At 36.9% G+C, this 25496-nt stretch overlaps 2 protein-coding genes across 6 annotated transcripts in view; one reads left to right on the forward strand and one right to left on the reverse strand.

Annotated features, from left to right (window-relative positions):
* Nucleotides 1-12674, reverse strand: part of LOC127427451 (protein FAM222B-like) — a 101959-nt gene extending 89285 nt beyond the window's left edge. For 3 of the 4 annotated variants that reach the window (XM_051675118.1, XM_051675081.1, XM_051675073.1), the window contains exons 1-2: nucleotides 12529-12674; nucleotides 9267-9396 (exon numbers count right to left, since the gene is read on the reverse strand). The gene's annotated coding sequence lies outside the window, so the exon portion shown is untranslated. Of the gene's footprint in view, nucleotides 1-8740; nucleotides 8867-9266; nucleotides 9397-12528 lie in introns of those variants that run through there. The other variant, XM_051675097.1, reaches the window with a different exon arrangement.
* On the forward strand, nucleotides 7033-17908 carry LOC127427510 (GTPase Era, mitochondrial-like). 2 transcript variants are annotated; one of them, XR_007894951.1, is made up of 12 exons: nucleotides 7033-8563; nucleotides 8773-8937; nucleotides 9094-9221; nucleotides 10859-10936; nucleotides 11040-11086; nucleotides 11821-11882; nucleotides 12017-12129; nucleotides 12421-12726; nucleotides 13420-13569; nucleotides 13695-13815; nucleotides 15927-16007; nucleotides 16171-16222. XR_007894951.1 is itself a non-coding variant. In XM_051675179.1 (11 exons), the coding sequence occupies exons 1-11, from the start codon at nucleotides 8425-8427 to the stop codon at nucleotides 16291-16293; spliced, it is 1392 nt and encodes a 463-aa protein (XP_051531139.1). In that variant the 5' UTR covers nucleotides 7036-8424; the 3' UTR covers nucleotides 16294-17908. The 2 variants fall into 2 exon arrangements, 1 of the variants encoding a protein (XP_051531139.1); XM_051675179.1 differs by lacking the exon at nucleotides 13695-13815 and having other exon boundaries at nucleotides 7036-8563; nucleotides 16171-17908.
* The last annotated feature ends 7588 nt before the right edge of the window (nucleotides 17909-25496 follow it).

Raw genomic sequence — 25496 nt, forward strand, 5'->3', positions numbered from 1 at the left:
TTTGCACACTGCTGCTATGTCCTGTGTACGCTGACACCTAAAACACCTTAGCATAGGGGGAACAAATTCATCAAATGGATAACTAATAGTTGTACTTTTTCAGGAAGTCATCCCTCAAAGTGAATTAAAACACTCAGATTATCTTGTCATTGTCCTTCCTTACAGCTGAACAGACATTTTACAGTCTTCCTTTCAGTTAAATACATGCTTAGCACTAACGCTTATTGCTTCAAATCAATGGGATTTGAAAAAAACACCTAACCCCAAGAAATAAACTCTGGCACGTAACTCATCCTGCACAGTCTGTGCTACGGACATAAAAAATAGCCTACCACAAATCATGTTGCTTGTTTCTAAATGATCAGACTTTCATATGCAGACTTGTGTTTTTTTCCCAGATGGATGATAATACCAATATGATTACATGGGAAATCGACATGTTGCTTCAGAAAATGTATGTACCCAGAAATCAACCCCATTCAGACAAATTACTGACAAGCGGCATCCCCCATCAAGACATTTTTGCATCAATTATTCAAGTGTGAAAACATTCCCATTTAGCACTACTGACACGAGTTCTGGTCCTGTAGGAACCAGAAAGTAATCTCTTTCACATAATGGTGAGCGTGATTCGGAAGTTGCATTTTAACTCAAAAAAATACATTTTTACTCCACTAACGGTTAAGTTTAGAGTTGGGGTTTGGGCTAGGGGGAAGAGTTAATAAAATATGCATTGCTGTTGACTGTATTTCATTATTTACAACAAAAAATACAATTTGATTTTTGTGCCACTCTAGGGACATTTCACCTGGAAACTGGAGCACACATGTGCCCATACATTCAAAACCAATTCCAGCTTCGACCACTGGAGGGCAGTAATTCGAATTTCAATAAGTACAGACCAATTTAAACAGCAAAACTTTTGACCTACTGTTGCCGAATTCACAGTGCGATCAGTCCCATAGATTTTAGAAGGGGCCATGAGACGTGTAGATACCAGAATATCGTAGAGTATGCAACCACCTAGAAAACATGCAGTACACCCTAGCAACTGCCAGATGGATCTCACAGTGAAATCAGAAAAAGAAGGATGACTTTTCTCATGCTAAATTTGGCCTGTACTTACCTAAATTCAAAACACTTCCCCCAGTGGCCAAAGCAGTAAGTGTTGTTGAACGTATGGGCACGTGTGTGCGCTCCATTTTCTTGATGTAATGTTCACGGAGGCAGGGCTGGATTGGTAATCTTGCATACCGGGCATTTTCCCGGTGGGCTGACACACTTTGGGGCCGATCAGGGGCGGACTGGCCATCGGGAGAACAGGGACTAAGCTGAAATGAGTTGCCGCGTTATGCAGAACGGGCCACAAAACAGCGCTGCGATATGCTGAAGGGGGCAGCGATATGCAGAAAAGGACAGCGATAGTTATAGTTGTTTTCAGCTATACAGGCTGTAATACAGTGAGGAGGAATGCATATTTTATGAACTGAACCCCCAAACCCCAAACCTAAGCCTAACCATCAGTGGAGTATTAATGTAATATTAGTAATGTTGTGCTCCTCACCAACACTGCAACCATGATTACTTCCTGGTTTCAACGCAGGATATGAATCCTGAATCTAGTTTGAAAATGGCGGCCAATTAATAAATAAAAAATAACTAAAGCCAAATAAATTTGTTAACACACATCTTAAATGTGTTATCAAAAGTTTCAATGTCCATAATTTAATTTTAATTATATTTTAATTCCAAAGCGACCAGAGAACTAAAATTCTGATCTCATGGCTTCCTCTCCACCAACTGAATGCTCCAATTTTGTGGTTCCTCGTGCAGAACTCATAATCTATATAGCTTTTTAAACGCTCAATGAAATGTCGTTCAAGCAGCAACACCATGAAACCAAATTTTTAGGGTTATTCATACTGCTACTGTTATCATACTACACTAAATAAACTTTACTGTATAGGGAGACTGATGTTTTTAAACTGATAATGTGCCATCTGTCCATACATGATGTACATCCTCTCAGAAACTTTCATCATCATGATTATCATTACCCAGGCATTGTGTAATTTATAGCATGCAGAACTATGTGGTGATCAAAACTAATTCATCTCATCTCTGCCATTGAGAAATAAGAAAACGCTGTTTGAGACCAAGCTATTCAACATACCCTGAAATCACATCAGGGTCACAAGACTTACTCAAAAGAACAGTCATTATGTACAAGGAAATAACGAAATTGAAGTCTTGAACTGGGTGCAGACCAAGATTTTAATGTCTGGTTTCATATCTTTCCTCCTGGAATTATTAAGATTATGATGGCTGATCCCAGATCAGTACAAAAACTTCTTTAGCACTCACAGAGCCTAAAGCAGCTGAGGGGAAATGCTCAGCAGTGGGCTTCATCACACAATAATACAGCACTAATGATGCAGATTGGTGTCTTTCTTTGGCCCTGAAAGACGTCAAGACTGGATGTTTAGGAACGATGGTCCTAAATGCGCTTTTTTATACTCAACTCTGACATGACTGGCGATTTCAAAGGAAATGCATTATTGATCCACTTCACAGACAAGTTGTATTGATTGCAAAATCTTGACAGAGAATGACTTTTTCCCCTCCTCTAAATCTCTCTGTCCTTCTCTCTCTCAATCTTGCTCCAATCAGAATGACCCCACCCCCACCCCCAAAAGTATTTTGATGAGGATGTGACTGAGGAAGCCCCAGCTGTGTGGCTTTGTATGGCATGCTGTAATCATGTGTAATGGCTAAGCAAGAGGGAGCTGTCTCTGTCTGAGTATGTGTCACATGCCTGACTTATACTTAACTCCACAGCTTTGTTATTCCTCTTTGCCCAAAGGAGGGTCAATATGCTGTGCTATAACTGCAGGACATTTCTATCTCTTTTTTCTCTCTCCCCCCTTTTTCTTCCCAATTTGGAGTGCCCAATTCCCAGTGTGCCCTAAGTCCTCGAGGTGGCGTAGTGACTCACCTCAATCCGGGTAGCGGAGGATGAATCTCAGTTGCCTCCACGTCTGAGACCTTCAATCCGTGCATCTTATCACGTGGCTTGAGCACGTTATTGGCTTGTTAGGCTTCATGCTATTCTCCGCGGCACCCACACACAACTCACCACGTGCCCCACCGAGAGCGAGAACCACATTAGTGACCACGAGGAGGTTACCCCATGTGACTCTACCCTCCCTAGCAACTGGGCCAATTTGGTTGCTTAGGAGACCTGGCTGGAGTCACTCTCAGCATGCCCTGGATTCTAACTCGTGACTCCAGGTGTGGTAGTCAGTGTCTTTACTCGCTGAGCTACCCAGGCCCCCTGACATTTCTATCTTTGCGCTTGTGGGCAAAAGACAAGGAAAGAGCTGCTGAAATATATGACATGACAACAGTTATTCAGCACCCACTGCTCCCAAACAATAATGGCACAAGCACCAAAAACAACCCTGGGACGATGTTGTCATTTTATGCTGATCTGGGACCAGCCTCCTAATTGTGAGTTAAAAACCCACAGCTGAGCACAGATCAGCGTAATGGCACAATGTTAGCTAAACCACAGAAAATCCCATCAGAGATTTGATAATTTAGTCAGCTGCTCTTATTTGTCTAATTCGGAGAAACTGTCTCTTTTCCTTTAGTTTTTTTCTTGTTTAGAATTAGAATTGCTTATTAAGTCTTCATGGCATGCTTAAAAATTCTATTAAGATTTTTTATCTGTAATATTTTGAAACTCAAATATATTCTTTTAATGTGGTGTTGTGTTAGAAGATAAATGTGCTGCTTGCATATGCACCCAGTCCTTGTATTACAGAAGTTATTTTCTCAATAAAAAACCCACAAAGTTAAAGGATAAATATTTACGATGTAAATTTGAAGGACAGCTGAGGAAACACAAACTAAAGAGTATTCTTAGAATTTAGAGATAAATTACCAGGATTCGATTTCCAGGAGGTGGAAGACACATAAAATGATGCAGACACTGTCCAAAAAAGGTTATTTAACAACAATCATGCCAAAAAAAAAAAAACACTTGAGAGAAGACACAAAATGGGCCAACAATCAATTTGAAAGAACTATAGTTCAGTCAACCCTATCAAGAGTTCCGCAAACACTAGCTTGTATGAGAGAGCGGTGAAGAAGCTATTATTAAAAAAAGAACCATGTGAAAGCACATCTAGAGTTTGCTTATAACCATAATAGTGACCTAGCTGTGATGTGGGAAAGGATTCTGTGGTGAGATCAGACCAAGAAAGAGCTGGTGCAAATCGAACACTGTGCAAACTTAAAAAAAAAACAAATAATAAAAAAAAAAAACAACAGTAAAATATGGTGGGGGCTGCTGTTCATCAGCAGGGAATGGACATCTTGTTAAAACAGAATAAAGAATAGATGGTGCAAAATACAGGGACATACACTGCAAGATGTTTTAGTCTACTTAAAAAAAAAATTAAAATAAAAATTCTTGAAACATTACAATAATCTTGCTCAAACAAAAGGTCTTGCAATGGCTCAGTCAAAATGCTGATCTCAACACATTTGAGCATATGTGGGTTGGACTATTTGAAAATTGCAAGGCACTGCAAGAATGGGTCAATATCACACCTAAACAGTGCGAAGCTAGTACTGCACAGTTGTGTTCAAATAAATAGTGTGCGTTAATGTGAATAAAGTGCAAATATTTTTTAATAGCTTTTATTTCCATATTTCAAATGTAGTGGAAACATTACACATTCAATTCCAAATCAAAGCATTAACAAATTTTATCAAGTCTGCATTATTCTTTTACAGGAAGCAAAGAAAAAGGAATAATCTGTTAAAAAAATAAATAAATAAATAAAACAAAATAGCAGTGTCGACACTTCTCTTCAAACTCAATATTTAGTTGCATAACCATTGTTTTTGAGAATGGATGCGCATCTGCATTGCATCAAGTCAGCCAACTTCTGGCACCTATAAACAGGTATTTCAGCCCGGGATGGATGAACTACATTCCACAGTTCCTATGAATTTTTGGGTTTTACTTCAGAAACTGCATTTTTAATGTCAACCCACAAGTTCTCAATGGGGTTGAGGTCAGGGCATTGAGCTAGTCACTCAATTGCCTCAATCCTTTTTGTCTGGAACCAAGATGTTGCTCGCTTACTCATGAGTTTGGGGTCGTTGACTTGTTGAAACACCCATTTCAGGGGCATTTCCTCTTCGGCATAGGGCAACATAACCTCTTCAAGTATTTTGATGTATTCAAACTGATCCATGATATACGATAAATAGGCCCAACACCGTAGTATGAAAAACACCCCCATACCATGATTTTTGCACCACCATGCTTCACTGTCTTCACAACGTACTGTGGCATGAATTCAGTACACGGGGTGGGAGGGTGTCGCCTGACGTACTGTCGATGACCACGAGACCAGAAAAGAACAATTTTACTCTCATCAGTCCACAGAATGTTACACCTTTTCTCTTTGGGCCAATCGATGTGTTCCTTGGCAAATTTTAACCGATTCTGCACATGCCGTTTTTTCAACGATGGTACTTTACGGGGGATTCTTGCTGATAGCTTAGCTTTGTAACAGTATTTACAGGTAATTTTAGATCATCTTTGATCTTTCTGGAGGTGATGATTGGCTGAATCTTTGCCATTCTGACTATTCTTCGATCCGTTTTAACAGTAGTTGCTCGTTTCTTCTGCGTGTTTCGGGGTTTTGTTGCCATTTTAAAGCATTTGAGATCATTTTAGCTGAGCATCCTATAATTTACTGCATTTCTTTATATGTTTTCCCCTCTCCAATCAACTTTTGAATCAAATTACGTTGTTCCTCCAAACAATGAGTGGAACGGCCCATTTTACTTAGCAATTCAGAAGGAAATATATTTTATAGCAATGTGTGAAACATTTGCTTCCCTTCTTCCTTAATAAAGGACAATTAATGACACCTGTTTTTTCACAGAATGAATGAATTCTCTAATTAAACTCCACACTGCTATTATTTTGAACACACCCCTTTCAATGAATGAGTCAATTACTCAGAACAAGCAGCGTGCATGTCATGACAGTTGGGTCTGTTAGTTTTCTATTACACTACTACATCTACAAGTAAATTATCTGCAATGCAGAAATATCACTACTACTTATAACAGTGGTTCATCAGGTTAATGATGTTGTACTGCTATTTTTTTTAACACAACTGTACATACCCCAAATTATTTTTAATAAGTCCTGCAAAATGTGTCTCTATAATATGGTTATAATATTAATATGTAGGTATTGAATACTTGTATAATACAATGTATGATTTGCATTGACAGTCTGAATGGTCCTGCTCATACAACTGTAGTCTATGGCCTCTGCTCTTTATCCCCAAATCAATCTGTTAATATAGCCTAATGGGGGAGAATGTGCCGTTTTATTTTTTTACCCTGGTCTTTAGGGTACAACAAATGTGAGGGCAATGGTGAATTTGTTTTTAATCTGCATATGACTGTATCTCTGACTGTTTCTCTTTTCTGTGCCTGCTCATTGAATTTAAAGTGCCTTTCTATATTAATCAAATAAAGCCCTGCTTCAGCCGAAACCTCAATTTTTTTTCTTGCATACTGAATGTGTTGGGTTTTGTGCAGGCATTTCGTCTGAGTTTGCCTCAGAAATGATACGCTGACAGATTGTTAGCCACCTGATATCCATCCCACTGATATTGTCCCAAGTGGAAGTGTTTTTCCAGTCTGTGCTACTCCTTGTGGACTAGATTTTGATGGGAGATGGAAAAACACATCTGTTCTCTATGATTTTACCTGAGCAGATAAAAACAATATACACAAAACCTCTGCAGCTTCTGTTAGGGATCATATACTCAACTGTCTGATCCTGAATGTCTTCTATTACCACAAAACTACAAACACTTGGACTCAGTAGGCATGTCTGTTTCATACTGTAGTGTGAAAATTGCTTTTGATCTATAATGCCTTAGATTAACAGAGGAATTTAATACTGATATGGAATTTTATTAAAGAGAATCTGAACCCATTCCATTTGATACAGAAAACCCCTTTTATGCAAAAAAAAAAAAAAAAAAAATAATAAAAAAAATAACATCTGTAATAAAAAATATTTTTTTTATATAAATGAGTTTAGAACAGTGGTTGGGCTGTGACCCCAAAAAGGGTTGCAGGTCTGTTTTCGTGGGGTAAGGGGCAGCAGGGAAAACAGCTACATGCAGATTGTACAATGCAACTAATCATATACACAAGCCATCTTTACACTGCAAAGGTGGGACAGAAGCTGTAACTGAAGTGGCATTTTGGTGTATTTACACAGATTAATCCTGCTCAGAGCAGGCAAATGCATTTACACAGCAATTACAATTGCATAACATTTTTTATGAGATTAATGTTTTAAATATAAAATAGGAAACAAATGAAAATATGAAGTTATACTTTTAAATATGAAACAAAACTATAAAATATATGCTCTATCATGACAACAACAAAGTTTAAGGCTGCTCTGATGCTGCATTTCATTTAAACAGAACCAAAGCAGCATCAGAGCAGCCTTTGCTACTTGCGGCTGAGGTGGGACAGAACAGGCATAATTTAGTCTGGCTTTTATGCACCATTGCATCTTTACACTGAATTTTGAGCAGGCACAGAGCAGGCTTAATTCAGCAGTGTAAAGACGCCTATAAATAGGCGTATCCTCTTTTAAAACAGAGGAGAAAATGCTACATTTATTTTGGTGTTGACATCAAAGACAGCACATCCAGTCAAACGGCTGTTGTTTAAGTGTTTACAAAATGGTCTATTTTTTAATCAGCCTAAGTTAATACATTTTTCACTTTAAATTTTCCTCCCTGCCCAGTAGGTGGCGATATGCACAAAGAATGTGAATCATCAAAAAACAAAAGAAGATTAATGTGAAAGTGGAGATTGATAGTAAAAAAAATAATTAAATATTGATCTGTTTCTCACCCACACTTATCATATCACTTCAGAAGATATGGATTAAATCCCTGGAGTCGTGTGGATCACTTTTATGCTGCCTTTATGTGCTTTTTGGACCTTTAAAGTTCTGGCCACCATTCATTTGCATTGGACCTACAGAGCTGAAACATTCTTCTAAAAATCTTTGTTTGTGTTCAGCAGAAGAAACAAAGTCATACACATCTGGGATGGATTGAGGGTGAGTAAATGATGAGAGCATTTTCATGTTTGGGTGAACTATTCCTTTAAGAATTTGTTACTGTGGCTCTAGTGTCGCCTGACCAGTAGATGGCAGTAAGATGTAAATTATAGATAGTTCACCACAATACACGACTGAAGCAACATGTCTGCGCCCTGAACACATGTGTAAACAAACATGGAGAAAGGAGTAACCTTGCTCAGGGAATAACCTAACCGAAACGATTTAAAATGTTCCTGTTATTCAGAGAAACATCTTTAGCAATGACATTACGGCTTTGCGAGACCTTTTTACGGAGATCTCTGCGATTTTCGAACATCCGAAAACTGTCTGCAGCCCCAGAACATGCGCCACTGTATCTGCGAGCAGGTGTGTTGACCAGACATAATAAATGATCATTATAGATTATTAACGATCTATATACTCTGTTCACTGTCCATTAATCTCGTGTCTGCGTACTGAAGTTTGTCAGTGCTGATGCATGGTGATTGTGTCACTTTCAGCACGAGAAGAATGAAATAATCGACCATTGAAGCTTTTTCTTACCTATTCGCTTGTCGACCTCCTTTTGTTCACAGGTTGCTCAGTTTTTCGGCCTCGGATATTAAGGAATGGTCTCTTTCACTGGACTCCGGTCCGTTTGGTGTCCTCAGATGCTTTTTTGGACATATTGCAGAAGGGAAGAGCGGTTGTGTCCGAAGGGGGTCACTGTCATCACCCTGTCTCTGTCCCATCAGACAGCGGTAAGAATCACCCCAGCCCCCCGTCAAAGCTTTTAGTCTGCTGTTTTAGCGATAGGATGACGAAAGCAGAGTTTTTTTTAATCTGATCTTCGCGGACATTTACGACATTATAGTCTGGTCTTTAAACTAATTGTGTGTGTGTGTTTCTGCTATCAGGTCACCAACTTTCTTCATTGCTGAAAGATCCTGATCAGCCTGAAAAGCCCAAATCTCTTAAAGTGGCCATAGTGGGTACTGCGAATGCAGGGAAATCTACACTGACCAATCAGCTGCTGGGCAGAAAGGTGCTATTATGTGCAACAGAATAAATCACACATGTTGTAACTCACCGTCATTTAGTAAATGAAGCCTCATTACTTAATTTCTTCAATGGAACACAAAAGGAGATGTTTAGCAGGTTGTCTGAGCCGCTCTCTTCCTTGCAATGAAAGTGGATGGGGACCAAGGGCTGCCAAGCTCCTAAAAGGACAAAAAGCACCATCAAAGCATCATAAAAGTAGTCCATACAACTTATGCACTGTGTTCCAAGTCTTCTGAGGACACATGATAGCTCTGTGTGAGAAAAAGACTGAAATTGAAGTCGTTATTATCTGAACATCTTGCTTGAGAGCCATGGTCACCATTAGTGATTTCAGAAGTACTGGTACTTTGGTACTAAGTCGGTACTAAAATATAAAAGATGTAACAATACCAGTGTTTCTGCAGTACTTGTAGTACCAAACACCAACTCAATTAGGTTCCCGCATGTTGTCTGTCTGACTGACATACAGCTGCTTACAAATGCTCACACGCTTATTAATCAAAATATAATTGTGATATGTCCACAGTGCGATTATTAAACTGCAAACGGATGTGATTTAATTAAATAAATATACAGTTTGCACGTGCTGCACGCTGCAAAGTGAATATGTGAAGCTGCTCATATGCTGAAACCACAGACTGATCAAAACACCATATTTTATGATCATCGCGCACTGTGCATGTTGTAGTAGATTACAGAAAAGAGCGCTTATTCATTGTGATGCGCACAGTGCCTGCAGACTATATATTTATATAATTAAATCGCAGTATTTTGCACTTCAGTAATCACACTGGGTCATTTATCCATATTCTTATTCGGAAGTGTGAAACTAACCGTGAAAAACACAGAACCGGAAAAGCCTTCACGTCAAAATAAAAGTTAGATTCAAGTTTTCATCAATGTTTTCATTTATACTGTAATGCTCTGTTGTGTGCAGCACTTTATTTGATGAAAATACTATCAGTGTTGTGTTTTAGATTATGTTGTAAGGAAATTTTCTAAAGCACTTCATAAAAAAAAAACATTAAAATAAAAAAATCATTGTTGAAAATTAACTTTTGAAAGTTTTATTTTCATTTGATTAAAGTTTGGATTCTTTTGATTACACAATTTTTATGATGAAGTTTAATAAAACTTTAAAACAGGGAATTCAGAAAAAAATGTGAATACGTGGAATTTGTGAAAAAAAATCACATAGAATTTAGAAAAAGTAAAACTGATTTCATAGGGTCCTACTTGGAAAAACTTGAAGCAATATTTACTTAATTGAGAAGCACTCGAAGGAAACATGCTATTGTTTTAATTTATTGTTTACATTGAAATGTGCCGTTTTAACAGGCTAAAGGAGTGTGTTCAAAAACATATTACCTATTTTCAGTATGGAAATTGGTATTGAGAATCATTAAATTTGACTGGTATTGCTACTGACTACTGAAATTTTGGTATTGTGACACTAGTCACCATTCACTTTCATTGCATGAAAAGGAGTAGCTTGGAATTCATGCTATAAACAACACATTTTGTTTTCCATGGAAGATGATAGAATTTGAACATTTTTGGATGAATTATTCTTTTAATACATTATGGATAAAGGACTTGGACCATCTCATTTTCTTACAGCTCTTTGCCGTGTCAGAGAAAGTGCACACAACAAGATCACGTGCTGCTGGGGTTCTGACAGAGGATGACACGCAAATTGTAAGTACCCCGGCACTCCCATGCTAAATATCCCAATGTCAAGTCAGTTTTGGGAATGTTATGTCCATTTTTAAATAGCATTTCCTGTTCACCCTTTTATCAGATTTTGTTGGACACCCCTGGTCTCACAACCCCAATAAAGGCTAAAAGGTGAGTTTATAATAAAGTGTTTTTTGATAATGTTGGCCTTTTAATTCTCCACTTTAAAGTCATATTCCGGGTTCAATACAAGTTAAGCTCAATCGACAGAATTTGAGGCACTATGTTGATTACCACAAAAAATGATTTAGGCTTGTCCCCCCTTTTCTTAAAAAAAAATTGAAGTTACAGTGAGGCAAATTTTTTGAGGGTTTAAAGGCAGAAATGTGAAGCTTATCATTTGATAAAAGCACTTATATGAATTCTTCTGTTAAAATTCATGTATTATTTGAGCTGTCCATTTGTTTAAATCATCATTTATACAGTCATTTTAGGGTTTGTTGACATTACATTGTCATGGTAACAAAGTTGTATAATTAGCAATAACTACACAGAAAAGGTTAGTAAGCAATTTTATCATACTGAAATCATGTTAACACATATTGTTTACGTGTTGTGTCTATACTCTGGTTGGTATTTTAACATTTATGGATTGGCGGCACTTCCATTGTAAGTGCCTCACTGGAACACAGATTTATGCTTTTTATTTTTTTTTTTTGTGGTAATCAATATTATGCCACAAATGGTGTCGATTACGCTTAACTTGTATTGAACCAGGAATATTCCATTAATTAAAAATAAATTTTTTTATCAGATGTTGGTTCTCCATTTATATACCCAATATACACATTCTTGTTAATAAGCATTGAAAATAAACATGATTGTTTTGAATATTTGTTTAACAGACACCTGCTGGAGGAATCACTTTCGGTGGATCCTTTTGAGTCCTTGCAAGAAGCGGATCTAGGTATCTAAGTCTTTGTATTATTTGTTGTTTATGTTTCTCTGCATGAAAGAGGGCACAAAGTAAGCATTCACTTGTTTTTTTGTTAAAGTAGTATTTTTACAACATGCTTTTATGTTTCTCCTTTATATTTGCAGTGGTGGTATTAGTTGATGTCTCTGATAAATGGACCCGCAATAAGCTGGACTATGAGGTTTTGAAGTGTCTGGCCCTCAATCCAGATGTCCCTGCCATCCTTGTCCTCAATAAGGTATTGTCTGTATCACTGCGTATTGATCTTTCACAGCCAGTCTAACCATAGGATTAGTTTGCACGGGAAATAACCATCTCTTTTCTTTGGAGAGACCAACTCACTTATCTGATAGAGTGAGGCATGATTGTTGCTGTTACTACTACAAAAATGAATTTCAAAATCAAAGGCAATGAATGAATAAAGGCATGCATGACAGCTGATGCACTTATAGGGGCTTGCAAAGCATTTATGATACAAAAGATAACTCATAAGAGATTATTAAGGAAAACATGGGCTCTTCACATACAGGTGGACCTACTAAAGAACAAAATGTTGCTGCTTGACTTCACGGCACAGCTGACAGAGGGGGTGGTGAATGGAAAGAAGATCAGGATGCAGAGTGCGTTGAAACCGTACCGAAGATTAGCAGCCAAACCCCACAGCAGACACAGCGAAGAACTGAGTTGTGAGAGTGCAGAAGAGGAGTCTCAGGAGAGTAAAAACAGACTGAGCAGAGAGCAGCTGAAGGCTTTGAGGAGATGCAGTGGGTGGCCACATTTTAAGGATGTGTTCATGCTAAGCGCTGTCGACAGAGAAGATGTGGAAACATTAAAGGTTAGAAATCACATTCAGGATTTTTATTATTGTAACAAAGTTGGCATAATATTGATCTGTAACTGGTGCAGATGACAACAAGTCGTTGGTAGTTAAACAGCGAGAATTCTTTCAGAACATTTTAACAATAGCATATTCAAAAACAACACTTTTAAACGTATTCTTCAGCTGAATGCAGATTATTCAATAAAGACAACAGCATTTCAACAAACAAGGCTTCTGTGTTTTTAGAAAAATTGTATTTAAAGTGTTTGAAATAGGAAATGGTCTATTGAAGCTACATTTACTGTACATGGATTAAGTGTAGTTAGAATACAAAATGATTTGTAAATATGTAGTTGACATACATACATTAAACGTGTATGTACAAAGTTGACACGTCCTACGGTGTGACATGCTATACTCCATCCAAAACTATTTTAAACAGCATTTTGCTAATTCTTTTATAAGTGATATACATACAGCTTTTATGAGCTTAAATTAACTGAAACCATTTAAAATGAAGGCAAAACATTGATTAAAATGGTAAAGGACTTTGATTAATAATACATTTGCTTAATCGAATACATTTTTACCTAGAATATTGATGTTGATTAATTGTTTACTTTTTTGCATCAACTACAAAAATATATTTATAGTGAAAGACTAGAGCTCTAGTCTCTCATCAGCCTGTTATTGTACATTTGAAAACAGAAGTACCTGATTGAAGATGCAAAGCCTCGCCAGTGGCAGTACCACAGTGAATTGCTTACAGATCAGACTCCTGAGGATGTGTGCATCAATACTATAAGAGAGAAACTTCTTGAGTATCTCCCTCAGGAGGTGCCGTACACTATGACCCAGGTAAGTCGCAATAAATGGGGACTAGGGCTGGGTGAAGTGGCTGCAAATATTATCTCTCTGTATTTTGGAACTTTTTGACAATATTCAATATATATCTCGATAATTATGTATTTGTTCTGAAATAGAGACGCTGACTACCACACTTGGAGTCGCAGGTTCGAATCCAGGGCGTGCTGAGTGACTCCAGTCAGGCTTCCTAAGCAACCAATTGGCCCGGTTGCTAGGGTGGATAAGAGTCACTTTGGGGTAACCTCCTCGTGGTAGCTATAATGTGGTTCTCGCTCTCGGTGGAGCGCGTGGTGAGTTGTGCGTGGACGCCGTGGAGAATAACGTGAAGACTCCATACGCGCTAGGTCTCCACGGTAACACGCTCAACAAGCCACGTGATAAGATGTGCTGATTGATGGTCTCAGACGCGGAGGCAACTGAGATTCGTCCTCCACCACCTGGATTGAGGCGAGTCTCTACGCCACCACGAGCACCTAGAGCGCATTGGGAGTTGGGCATTCCAAATTGGGGAGAAAAGGGGAGAAAAAATATACTTCCTTTCTTGTCAAAATGCATTTATTTCCTTTTTAGGAAAGAAAACAAAACAATATGTAACAATATAATGCCTTATTAACATTTTCCAAACAAAGCCACAGTATAAAGAAAGAAATGCACTAAAATATCACCTATTCAAATAACATTAAACGTTTCGCAAAGTCTAAGTAGGAGTGTGACTAATTGAAGAATTAATCCCAACATACAGTAGGTTGCCTATTCATTGCTATGCGCATTAAATCTCTGAAACTCTCCACAATATTAATCTGCCGGTGGACTGTGGCTGTCCGCTTTCGCTACAGCAGTCGTGAAGCTGTGTTCATGATTCGTGTCAGGGCATCAACACCAGCGTCAAATGCCTCTTTGAACTCCACACCAAAAGTGCTTGCAGACAAAAACGTCTCATTGTGCATTTTGGTGATAGTTAAGACTTGACGTGCTTCTGTGGTAATTAAGATGCGCCTTACTTAGGCTGAAAAATACTTGATTTCTGTCACAAATCCCATCAGGGCTTGTTTTGTACAAAAAATAGCTTCAAGAGCTCCTTTCTCTATCATTTGATCACTGACAAAGGCTGCTGTGTGTGTTTGTGGTGTGTGCTTCAGTGTAAAGAATCTAGGCAGACACACCACAAAGGTTCCACCCTTCCAACATGTGTTCATGCTGGTTTATGCTGAACACATGCGTTAATCGGGATTTTAAATTAATCGCATGTGTTAACGCATTAATTTTGACAGCTCAATTATTACTATTATTATCGTTATATTATGAGGATTATATTTGTTTTGTACAATAGTAATATATATTTGTTAAAACAATTTTAGCTGGAACTTTTATTTGGCAGAAAGTGCTGTCGTATTTACCTTCACCTGGACCTTTTATTTTGGGGGAACATGGAAAGTGCAGTGTGTTTTGGACAGTTTGCAATGTTGCTCACTACGAATCTGGTGAAATGCTGTCACGTCCTTCTTTTCTGTGATAGTGTGTCCCGTTTTTACATTTGTATATAATTGTTATACAGTAATTGTTGCATTTACAAGTATTTGGAATTGCGTGAATGTGTGAACCTGCAGCAATACTCATGTATTCTTTGAATTATTTTGAGGTTAAATAATCACATATGACAGTACTGAGATTTTGATGTTATTTGATAATTTTGCAGCCCTGAAGGATCATGAAATTAGTCTAATGACGTACTCAAAAAGGAACTTTCAGTCATCACAGTATTCGCAAAATGCTTAATTTTATATCACCAGCAAAATCATGGTAATATTGTGAATATTAGATATAACGCCCAGCACTAATGGGCACTATATCATTGAGCTGGTGTTGACATAAAAACATACACAACATATATGATGATGCACAGACTGTCTCAGGCTGTGGCACAGTGAGTAGTGCACATGCTCGCAACATACAAAGAGCGGTTGTGCTCGTGGGGACACAGGTTTCAATCTGGCTTGTGTCATGCCCTGGTGCCATTCCCTTTTTCTCTTCCTTGACTTTTCTGTCTGCTCTTCACTATTTTGTATGATCATGATATGATAGACAAAAAGCCATGAAATGAAAAATAAGAAATTGGAATATCAAAATTGGAGAGTTTGGATTATATCTTCAAATCTCAATAGGATTCCCATTTATTCTGTAGCTGTATGCATCTGTAAAAAATTGTATTTAAAGTTGACTCACCATAACTAGTGCAAAGTCATCCATCATAATTTTTCCATTACTCAAAATATGGAATCTGACCTTTTTGGATTTCATTTGGATTGTGTTTTTGTTTTTAAATCTCTTTTTTTTTTCTCTCTTTGCAGCAAATTGAAATTTGGAAGGAGTCTGAGGATGGGGCACTCGACATATCAATCAAACTATATGTGAAGAAAGACAGTCATATGGTAAGCTCTTTCATTCCTCCTGTATCTTCTCAAAAGTCTTGGTTTTGTACTGTACTTCAGTCCGTAAGGCCCCCCCCCCCAATTAATGTGCCACTTTTTAACCAACTGCAAAATGATTGTATTTCACTATAAAGTGATTACCTTTTGTCTTTCTTTCTCACAGAAAATGGTTATTGGTCCTGGAGGTCATTTAATTACCAGAATAACTCAGGAAGCTAGAATTGACCTGATGAACATTTTCTTGCAAGAAGTGCGTCTAAAAATATCTGCGAAGTTGAAGAAGTGAAGTTCACAGCTCAAATGATGCAAAGATATATGTGAATACATGGAAAGACTTTAAGAGTGAAGCAATGGACTTATGCTCAAAATATGATGTATTTACCACATTAGGTTATGCAGATCATACTCATTCCTGTAAATTCAAGTTTATCAAAGCCTTTGGCACATTAAATTGCTTTTCTGAATGATTTTAGCTACAAGAGTAATGGTCAGTTTCATTAACAAGATTAGTTACAAATCTTACCGCTGTGGTAAACATGTCTTTACATAATACTAAATGCTTCAATAAATCAACAGTTCTTCAATAATGACATATTATAGGTGGCTATAGATTCACTTTATCATTTATTGTAAAGAAAGAGCAGGCTGACTTTGGTTTATTGTATCATTGTCTGTATTAAGACGGGCTGTTATATGTGGTGGAGACTTTCTGTTAAACAGATTTTGTTCAGTACTCTGACCTGAACTCTCTCAACTGCAGCTATACACATTACTCACTGCTGCTGAGTGGAACATTTTTTTTAAATGTGTGTAGCTATTGCCATAACCCCATTTACTCAGTTTTCATTAGTTGAGTGAATTATTGCATCATAATTCAATGAAGCAAATGTTGTAAGTATAGAGCCAGAGTGGTTAAGGTCTACGTGAACTAAGGGAGGTTGCTGAACTGTCTTTGGTATTGAAGTATTGTCACTTATCTTCAGACACCAGAAGGCAGTGCTTTGGCAACAAATCGACTCGCATACACTCACAAATATGCAGAACTGCACAAATGGAGCTGGCATTCTGTGAACACAGTTATAAATGTGTACATATATTTTAATTGATCTTAATATATAATTGTGACATTTAAAGCTATTTTTCTTTTAAATACTACATGTAAATAATGTGGTCTATGTCTTGTTTTTCTCTTTCCCCATATTTGTCTCATCTTTATTTGCCAAAATACAAGCAACCCTTTCACCAAATGCGCTGTAAACCCTAATGTTGAAAATAATGAATTGTTTTGAGTAGGGAAAATAAAGTCATACAAATTAGTTCAAATAAATTAACCTTGATGAGTATTTAGAACTTTCCCTTTCTTTTGAGTTTACAAAATGTACACCTTTTAAGCAACCTGAATTGTTTTATTGTTTTGAGTTTAATGAACTCTTTAAATTTACAGGAACTTAACTTTAACTGACACTGGACAAGGGATTTCTGTTTACCAGCATGCTTTGCATGGGACATGACAGGGAGAGTAAATGTTAAGATTAAGTGTTATATAATGTGTCTCTGTGCAAGATGAATGGAAAGGGAGAGAACTGCTAGTGTTTAATGTTTTGTTATTTAGAAGGGTTTCTGTCATGTTAAAGTTTTTGGGGGTTACTGTTATAGTGAATAGTGGAGCTTAATCTTAGGTTGAGGACAGCTACATTTTAAGACTGTAATTTGTCAATATTGTTCTACAGTATATTGCTCTACTCATACAGCAAATGCTATGCTAATCAAAGCATAGTTTTCATTTAGCATACATTCACTATTCTCTGTACTAGCTAGTTGAGCTTACTAGCTAATTTAAAATGTATGAGTTAGATTACTCAGTGTTTCAAGTTTAGAGCAATAAACATGCATGTGTAGTACAAAATCAGTTCTATTAAGTTCTATTAACTTAATTTTGCTTACTTATTAGAGTTTACAGTGTGGCTGTGGCTTCTTAACCAGGTCATTTTAATATTGTCAAAAGATCCTGTTTCCCAAAAAATAAAACAAGCAGAATGTTTAATTTCAGATATAGTGTTATTTATTTAATTAGACAACACAGTCTCATATACAACACATATTGAAAATAGTAGAAACAATATAAAAGAAAACATAATGAATAATACATAGAGGCTATAAATAAAATGTGATTTTCACCATTAGAGTTCAGTCCAATTAATTGTGGGCTATTCTGTCTGTCTGTTTACTCATTGATTGTCACTGTGCCATCCATTGCAATGAAGTTGTTGAAGCTGCTCCTGTGGTCTAGGTCACTTGACATTTGCTTTGTCTTTTATCCGGATGACTTTTGAGAGAAGGCAACAGAACCCTTACCATTGCTAAACTTAGTAATGGTAACGGTTTCACCGCCACTCTCTGTCACAGTGTCCATTTGAGGGTGCAAGTTGAAGCTATCGAAAACCTGTTGGAGGTGTGTTGACCTCCTGGATAGTACATCATCTATACTGTAGTGTCTCAATAATGAACTTACAGTATACGATGATATCCTGTCTAGAGGGCAAGAATGCTGAAACTTTTAGATTTTGGAAATCCACTGAATTACACTGCAAAGAAAAAGTTTTACCATTTCAGATTAAACATTCACAATCTACACTTAATGGTATGCGCCTTCTATAAGCTATTGGGAGTTTGGTTACCTTAATCTTAAATGATCAGAAACATTGTCATTACACATTTTTAGAAGATTAAAATAATATTTGGCCTTTGACATTTTATATATACCAAAGCAATTACAATGAACCATAGAGGATGTTTACATGTGTAATATTTCTTTAACCGCATCATCAATCCATCAATAGTGTAAATTGCTCCAGAAGATGAAACCTCCCCAAATTTCAGACGATCACACCTGTGGAAAATCCTTCACACTGGACTATTCAGCTGAAAGGAAGAGCAGCTGCCATTGTGTAGTTCATAGTCACCGGGCGACACACTCACCTTCAGATCTGCACCTCAGTACTCCTGTAGGAAGTGTCGAAAAACAGCTTAATTGCCTTTATCTGTCACCTTTACCCCTGTCTTCTCACTTTTGTTTTCACAAGTCTGTAGTTTCCATGCCATTAAGATGTCATAAACGTTGCCCCCTTGGTCCCGAGTTTTAATGCTCACTGCTAATTTGCATATGATGATGACAAAGGCTGTTCCATCCTTATCATGTCTCTGCTTATTAGTTTTTTGACCAATCAGATTCAGTCCCTATATCAGACCCCGAACAGTTACATAGCACCAGGACTCTCTTATGCAAGTGTGCGAGTACACACCCAAACTCTCCCACCCTTGGAATAAACTTGAAATTGTTCAGAGAATGTTTGGGGACCAATGTCTTTTATTTGTGTGATATTAGTTTCTTCAACTTTTATCTATAGCTAAAAGTGAATATTGCAAAATCTGCTCCTTAAGTAAAACCTTCCACCTTATAAAACATTAAAACACTGTTTTCTTATTAAGATTTCATATTTATATTTCATATTAGGGTCAGATTTCTGTAAAATGATTAATAATAAGAATAATATTTGAGTATATGTGTCTTATACGTGATATATTGTTTCTATTATTGTAAAGGGTTTTCAAAAGTAATGCTTGTTTAGATTACTCATGGACAGTCAGTAGTCAAAATATTAATCAGATATATTGTTTGATTGATAAGAGTATATTTTGTTCAGTTACACACACAAAAAAGATTTTTGCTGCTTGTGCATTTTACTTAATTAAAATGAACTAAAGCAACAAAATTCTAGAACATTTTGTCACAACTTGATTTTATTGCATTCTATCCATTTCAATTTTTAAAATGGAAGTTTACTTAATCCATCTGAGTTGGGACTACATGAAAACTTTTTGTGGTGTTAGTTTAGCATTGATGAAATTGGGCAGGGGATTTCCATTTCAATATAATAAGGAGAGTAAATGTTAAAATTAAGTGTTATTTTATGTGTTTTTGTGAAAGATTAATATATATATATATATATATATATATATATATATATATATATATATATATTGTTAGTGTTTAATGTTTTACGTTGAGATTTAGAAGAGTTTCTATTATGTTGGGGTTTTGGGGGTTACCATTATGGTGAAGAGTGGAGCTTGCAATAACAATGAGGACAGGTACACTGTCAGCCAAAAGTTTGGATTAATGTACAGATTTTGCTTTTGTGGAAAGAAGTTGGTACTTTTATTCGCCAAAGTGGTATTCAACTGATCACAATGTATAGTCAGGACATTAATAATGTGAAAAATTACTATTACATTTTGAAAAAAAAAAATGTTCAGAACTTCTTAAACTACTTCAAAGAGTTCTGCATCCAAAAATCCTCCACATGCGAGTCAATGACAGCTTTGCAGATCCTTGGCATTCTAACTGTCAGTTTGTCCAGACATTTCACCCCATGCTTCCTGTAGCACTTGGCGTAGATGTGGCTGTCTTGTCGGGCACTTCTCACGCACCTTACAGTCTAGCTGATCCCACAAAAGCCCATGAGTCCTCTCTTTACTGTTGTACATGAAACTGGTGTTGAGCAGGTAGAATTCAATGAAGCTGTCAGTTGAGGAAATGTGAGGCGTCTATTTCTCAAACTAGACTCTGATGTACTTATCCTCTTGTTTAGTTGTACATCTGGCCTTCCACACCTCTTTCTGTCCTTGTTGGAGCCAATTGTGCTTTGTCTTTGAAGACTGTAGTGTACACCTTTGTATGAAATCTTCAGTTTTTGGGCAATTTCAAGCACTGTATATCCTTCATTCCTCAAAACAATGATTGACTAACAAGTTTCTAGAGAAAGCTGTTTCTTTTTTGCCCTAATATTTACATTTATGCATTTGGCAGATGCTTATATCCAAAGCAACTTTCAGTGCACTTATTACAGGGACAATCCCCCCATAGCAACCTGGAGTTAAGTGCCTTGCTCAAGGATGGCTGTGGTGGCTGTGGGGATCAAACCAGCAACCTTCTGATTACCAGTTATATGCTTTAGCCCACCATCACCACTCCATTATCCAAAACCAAATAGCTTTCAACTGTGTTTGATATGATGGCAAGTGATTTTCTAGTACCAAATTAGCAATTTAGCACGATTACTCAAGGATAAGGTGTTGGAGTGATGGCTGCTGGAAATTGGGCCTGTCTAGATTTGATCAAAAATGACTTTTTTCAAATAGTGATGGTGCTGTTTTTTTTTACATCAGTGATGTCCTGACTATACTTTGTGATCAGTTGAATGCCACTTTGGTGACATCTGTACATTATTCCAAACTTTTGGCCACCAGTGTAGATATCGCACATGAAATTGATTGTTCACTTAGTTAAGCAAATGCTGTGCTAATCATTGCATAGTTACTAAACTACACTCTGTAATGCTTCCAACTAGCATGTAATAAGCATGCTAACATTCACTTTCATTAGTTAGTACACACACACACACACACACAAAAAGAGATTTATTTGAGTTACATTGACACTTCTAATTTAGATGGGTTTACCCAATTCAACTAGTTTCTTTCTACATAAAGGGGTTGTGTTGAGATTACAAAGCAATTTTAAATTAAGAAAACTCATTCCAAACACGTGGAACCACTTTCCTCAATTGAATCAAGGTCGGCCAAAGAGCTATTTTTATTTTTAATCTACCCTAATCACATTAGATTTCATGTCAGTACAGAGCAGTCACATAATGTATACACATGCTAGATTCATGGATTACACTTCACCACCAATTGTGTGAAATCACCTTTGGTTGTTTATTTCAATGCCCACGTGTGAGCTATAACAAATTTACCAGAATCTACATCTGTAGGTGTCCTCAGCATCTGGATGTTAAAGGTCTATTGGCTACTATGGGCGTGGCCCCCCGTGGTTACTGTGGAGACAGACTCCCAGTTAAGGTGGAGCTGAGGGGTGTTTGTGAGTGCTTGGGCCATGCTAACAGATAAAAATAAGATTGGGGCCTATCTGAGGTGCACCAGCATGTAGCAAGCCTCTGACACCTTATCTGTCACTCAAATAAATGGACATTTCTGTGAATAGGTGATTATTTACTCAGAAACGAGATTACTGTGGGCAGCCAGACTTGAAGGGAACTGGAAACTGCCCTATAGAGAGCTCTTATGAAAGACATGTCTTCACCTGACACTGGTTTTGATAATCTAAACTTATTGATTTAGGAAATGGACAACTAACATAAAGGATGCATATTTAATACAAAGCAGGGATGAACCCAAAACAAAATTGGAGAGTTACAATTAGCATATTGCCCTTCAGCCAAGTTCGTATCCCTAAGGTGCATTAAAAGGACCTTTTTATAAGTGTACTGAAAAAAGGGAAAGCAGCTCTATTGAAAATACTAAACCAGTACCACTGAAATCAACTTAATATATTTTGGTTTGAGATGAAAACATAATTATATTGTGTAAAATCCAAGTAATATTCAACAAAGTCATCAAAAAGTGATATGATCATATTTCTATGAAATGTTCAAATGGATTCAGACCTCTAACAGATGGTGTTCACTCAACTTGATTTTTACTGCTTGCTCAATTAACTTATTCAAAATGAAGAAATGCAACACAATTCTTTAACATTTGGTCTCAATTTAATTGTGTACGATCAATCTACTGTATGTTCACTTAATCCATTTGTGATTGGACTTTGTGAATAATATTTGTTGCATTAATGTTGTTGAAATCAGTCAGGGGATTTCCAGTTCCCAACATGCTTTGCATGGGATTGGATTTGGAAAGTGAATTTTAAGTGTTATTTTAATGTATTTATTTAATAATAGCAAAATTAGGAGATTTGCTTGTGTTTAGTGTTCTGTTCTGCTGGGATTAAGAGAAGTTTCTGTCATGCTGAATGTCTTTGGAGGTTATCATTGTGGAGAAGAGTGGCACTAATGGTAAGGTCGATGTTGGGAACAATATTACTGAAAAATCAGTGTTTATTGCTTTGCTCATGAAGCAAATATTGAAAGTTTATCAGTATAATGACTAATTTGTAGAGATGGGTGATACTACTTTTCTTTTCGATCCGATACCAAAAATGTCAAGTCCAATATCACTGGTACCAATATCAATACGATACTTCTATTACATTTTTTTTTCTTTTTTTTTTCTTGGGATAAAATGGGTAATAAAAAAATATTATTTATGTCATAATTTAAGTCATTAATATTGTATTTATTTTTTTTACATTTGTGAGCCTAAACAGAAAATAATTATGATTCTGTTTTGTTTACCCCTACAAAAATTAACCATGGTTTCATTACAGTCACGTTCTGTCTCCCTCCCGTTTCCATGGACTCTTATATTGAAGTTTCCCCCTGGACTCCATTTCCCATAGTGCACTACCCTTATCACTTCCATCTGTTCCTGATTATCCTCACCTGTCTTCCATTCCCTCATTTAGTCCTATTGTGTATAAATACCCTCCAGTTTTGTTCTTTGGTTGTTTGTTCTTGTCCATGTGAGACTTGTGATAGTTTATTTAGTTTATGGCACTCACATTGTTCTATATCTTCTTCATTAAAGCCTGCAATTAGATCCATTGCCTCTTCACTACCACAACTTGTGACAACTACAGTAACTATAGTTTAACCATGGTATTTTGTAAAACCATAGTTACCACACATGGTTACTACTACAATATAACTGTAGTAAAACCATGGTTTAATTTTTTTTTTTTTTCTCTCTCTGTGTGCCTTGAATGAAATACACTTGCTAAATGCTGAAGAGGCTATATCGAGGTTCTCACTATTCTGATTCTTTCTCCGGGAACAATAATTCTTGGACTGTTTCTAATACCTTTTCAAAGAAGGGAAGAATATGCACGTTATGATGAATCAGATGTTGGCTGCTTAATGAGCCATAATATGTCACTTATTTAAGTCCTCAGTTGAATATATCTGTTTATTGGTTTAGATTAAACCTCAGTGGCATTACTTTGCATTACATTTGGAATTTTTGTGGGTATAGTTCCACCAAAAACTGATTTAAGTTCAGGTACTAGCTCCACAATTGTGTGGAAAATGCCTTATGTGACACCACAGTGAAGGCCTTTACTACTAGAAAATAGAGGTTTTTGCCAAGATGGATAGATGTGTTTCAAGGGCCATAACTCACTTTAAGAGAAAGGTACTAAACTGTGCGTTTTAAGGTGGGATGGTCCCCCTTTTTATTTGGGTACATATTTGTACCCTTAAGGAGACAAAAAGGCACTGTGCAGACACATTGTGTTCAGAGAGGAACAAAACATATAACTGTACCTTTAAAGGTAAACAATAGGTCCTCTGAGTATACAATTATCTAAACAAAATGAGGGTACCACCCCAGTGATGGCCGCTAACACACAGTTTATTACCTTTTCCTAAAAGTGTGTTATGGCCCTGGTTAAACATCTATCCATCTTGACAAAACCTCTCTCAGTATATTTTCCTAAATTTTTTGTAGAAAAGGTAAATACTTAGAGGTACAAATATACTGTATATTACAGCAAAAATTCTATTTTTTCTACTAGAGGTACAAAAAAGGTCCCTTGAAGGTACCACCCCATGGCCCTTAAAAAGTAACATTTCTGAGAGTGAACCATATTATTTATATTCCTTAGTGATATAGTATTTACAGTATATAAACTGTTAAATTCACATATCCATTAAATGTTCTTCTGGTAATAAAGCAAAAAAACGAATTTAAAACTAAAAAACCAAGGGTTACGATTACATGTTAGGAACACCTAAAATGTTCTATATAGAACCTTTTCACCTGGCTCAAAGAACCAAATATAGAACCTTTTAAGTGTTCCAAATATGAAGCAAGGGATAGAACCCTATAGAACATTTTCTTCTAGTGTAGACATTGAGGGGGATGCGTCTCCCCCAGTTTTCAGAATAGTCATCGATCAATGTGGGTTTTTCAACTACCAATTTTACCCAAACCCCCCAGTCTTATTTGGCTACATCAAAACATACTCAAAACATTAAGGTATAAGAATACCCAATACTGATCTAAGTCCTTTGTATAAAAGCGTCTGCGAAATGACCAAATCTAAATGTACCAATACACTTTTGAGTAGAAGTGTTACCTAGAAGTTACCTTCTACTTTCTGTCTTTACTACTGAGAAATATGTCCAGGCTTGACCCTTAAAGGCACTTTGATAAAGGAAGCCTTTTGCAAAGGAACTTAAGTCCTGAAATGCATTCTTTCAAGGTTCAAGGTTGGGATCTATCCACTGAATCCTAAACCTAGATCAGTCGAAAGCGGACAATTCTACCAAGAGCCATTAAATAGTGGTGAAAACTCCAAGCTTCCTGAAGTAATGAGGGGACAAACTGCTGGGGTGATTAACACATATGTGTGTGTTTGTATGGCTTTGGAGGAAGTGTTAGGGAGCCCTTGGTCTCAAAAGTAAGATGCACCCCCCCTTTCCCCTGATGCACAGAATGTTGTTTCTAGAC

The sequence above is a fragment of the Myxocyprinus asiaticus genome, chromosome 3 (genome assembly GCF_019703515.2).
Source record: "Myxocyprinus asiaticus isolate MX2 ecotype Aquarium Trade chromosome 3, UBuf_Myxa_2, whole genome shotgun sequence".
In the NCBI taxonomy this organism is placed as follows: Eukaryota; Metazoa; Chordata; class Actinopteri; order Cypriniformes; family Catostomidae; genus Myxocyprinus; species Myxocyprinus asiaticus.

Coding starts and splice junctions, on each gene's coding strand:
- LOC127427510 (XM_051675179.1), top strand. CDS start 8,425: ATGTTCCTGTTATTCAGAGAAACATCTTTAGCAATGACATTACGGCTT. Junction 8,564..8,772: donor GCCACTGTATCTGCGAGCAG/GTGTGTTGACCA, acceptor TTTTGTTCACAG/GTTGCTCAGTTTTTCGGCCT. Junction 8,938..9,093: donor CTCTGTCCCATCAGACAGCG/GTAAGAATCACC, acceptor TTCTGCTATCAG/GTCACCAACTTTCTTCATTG.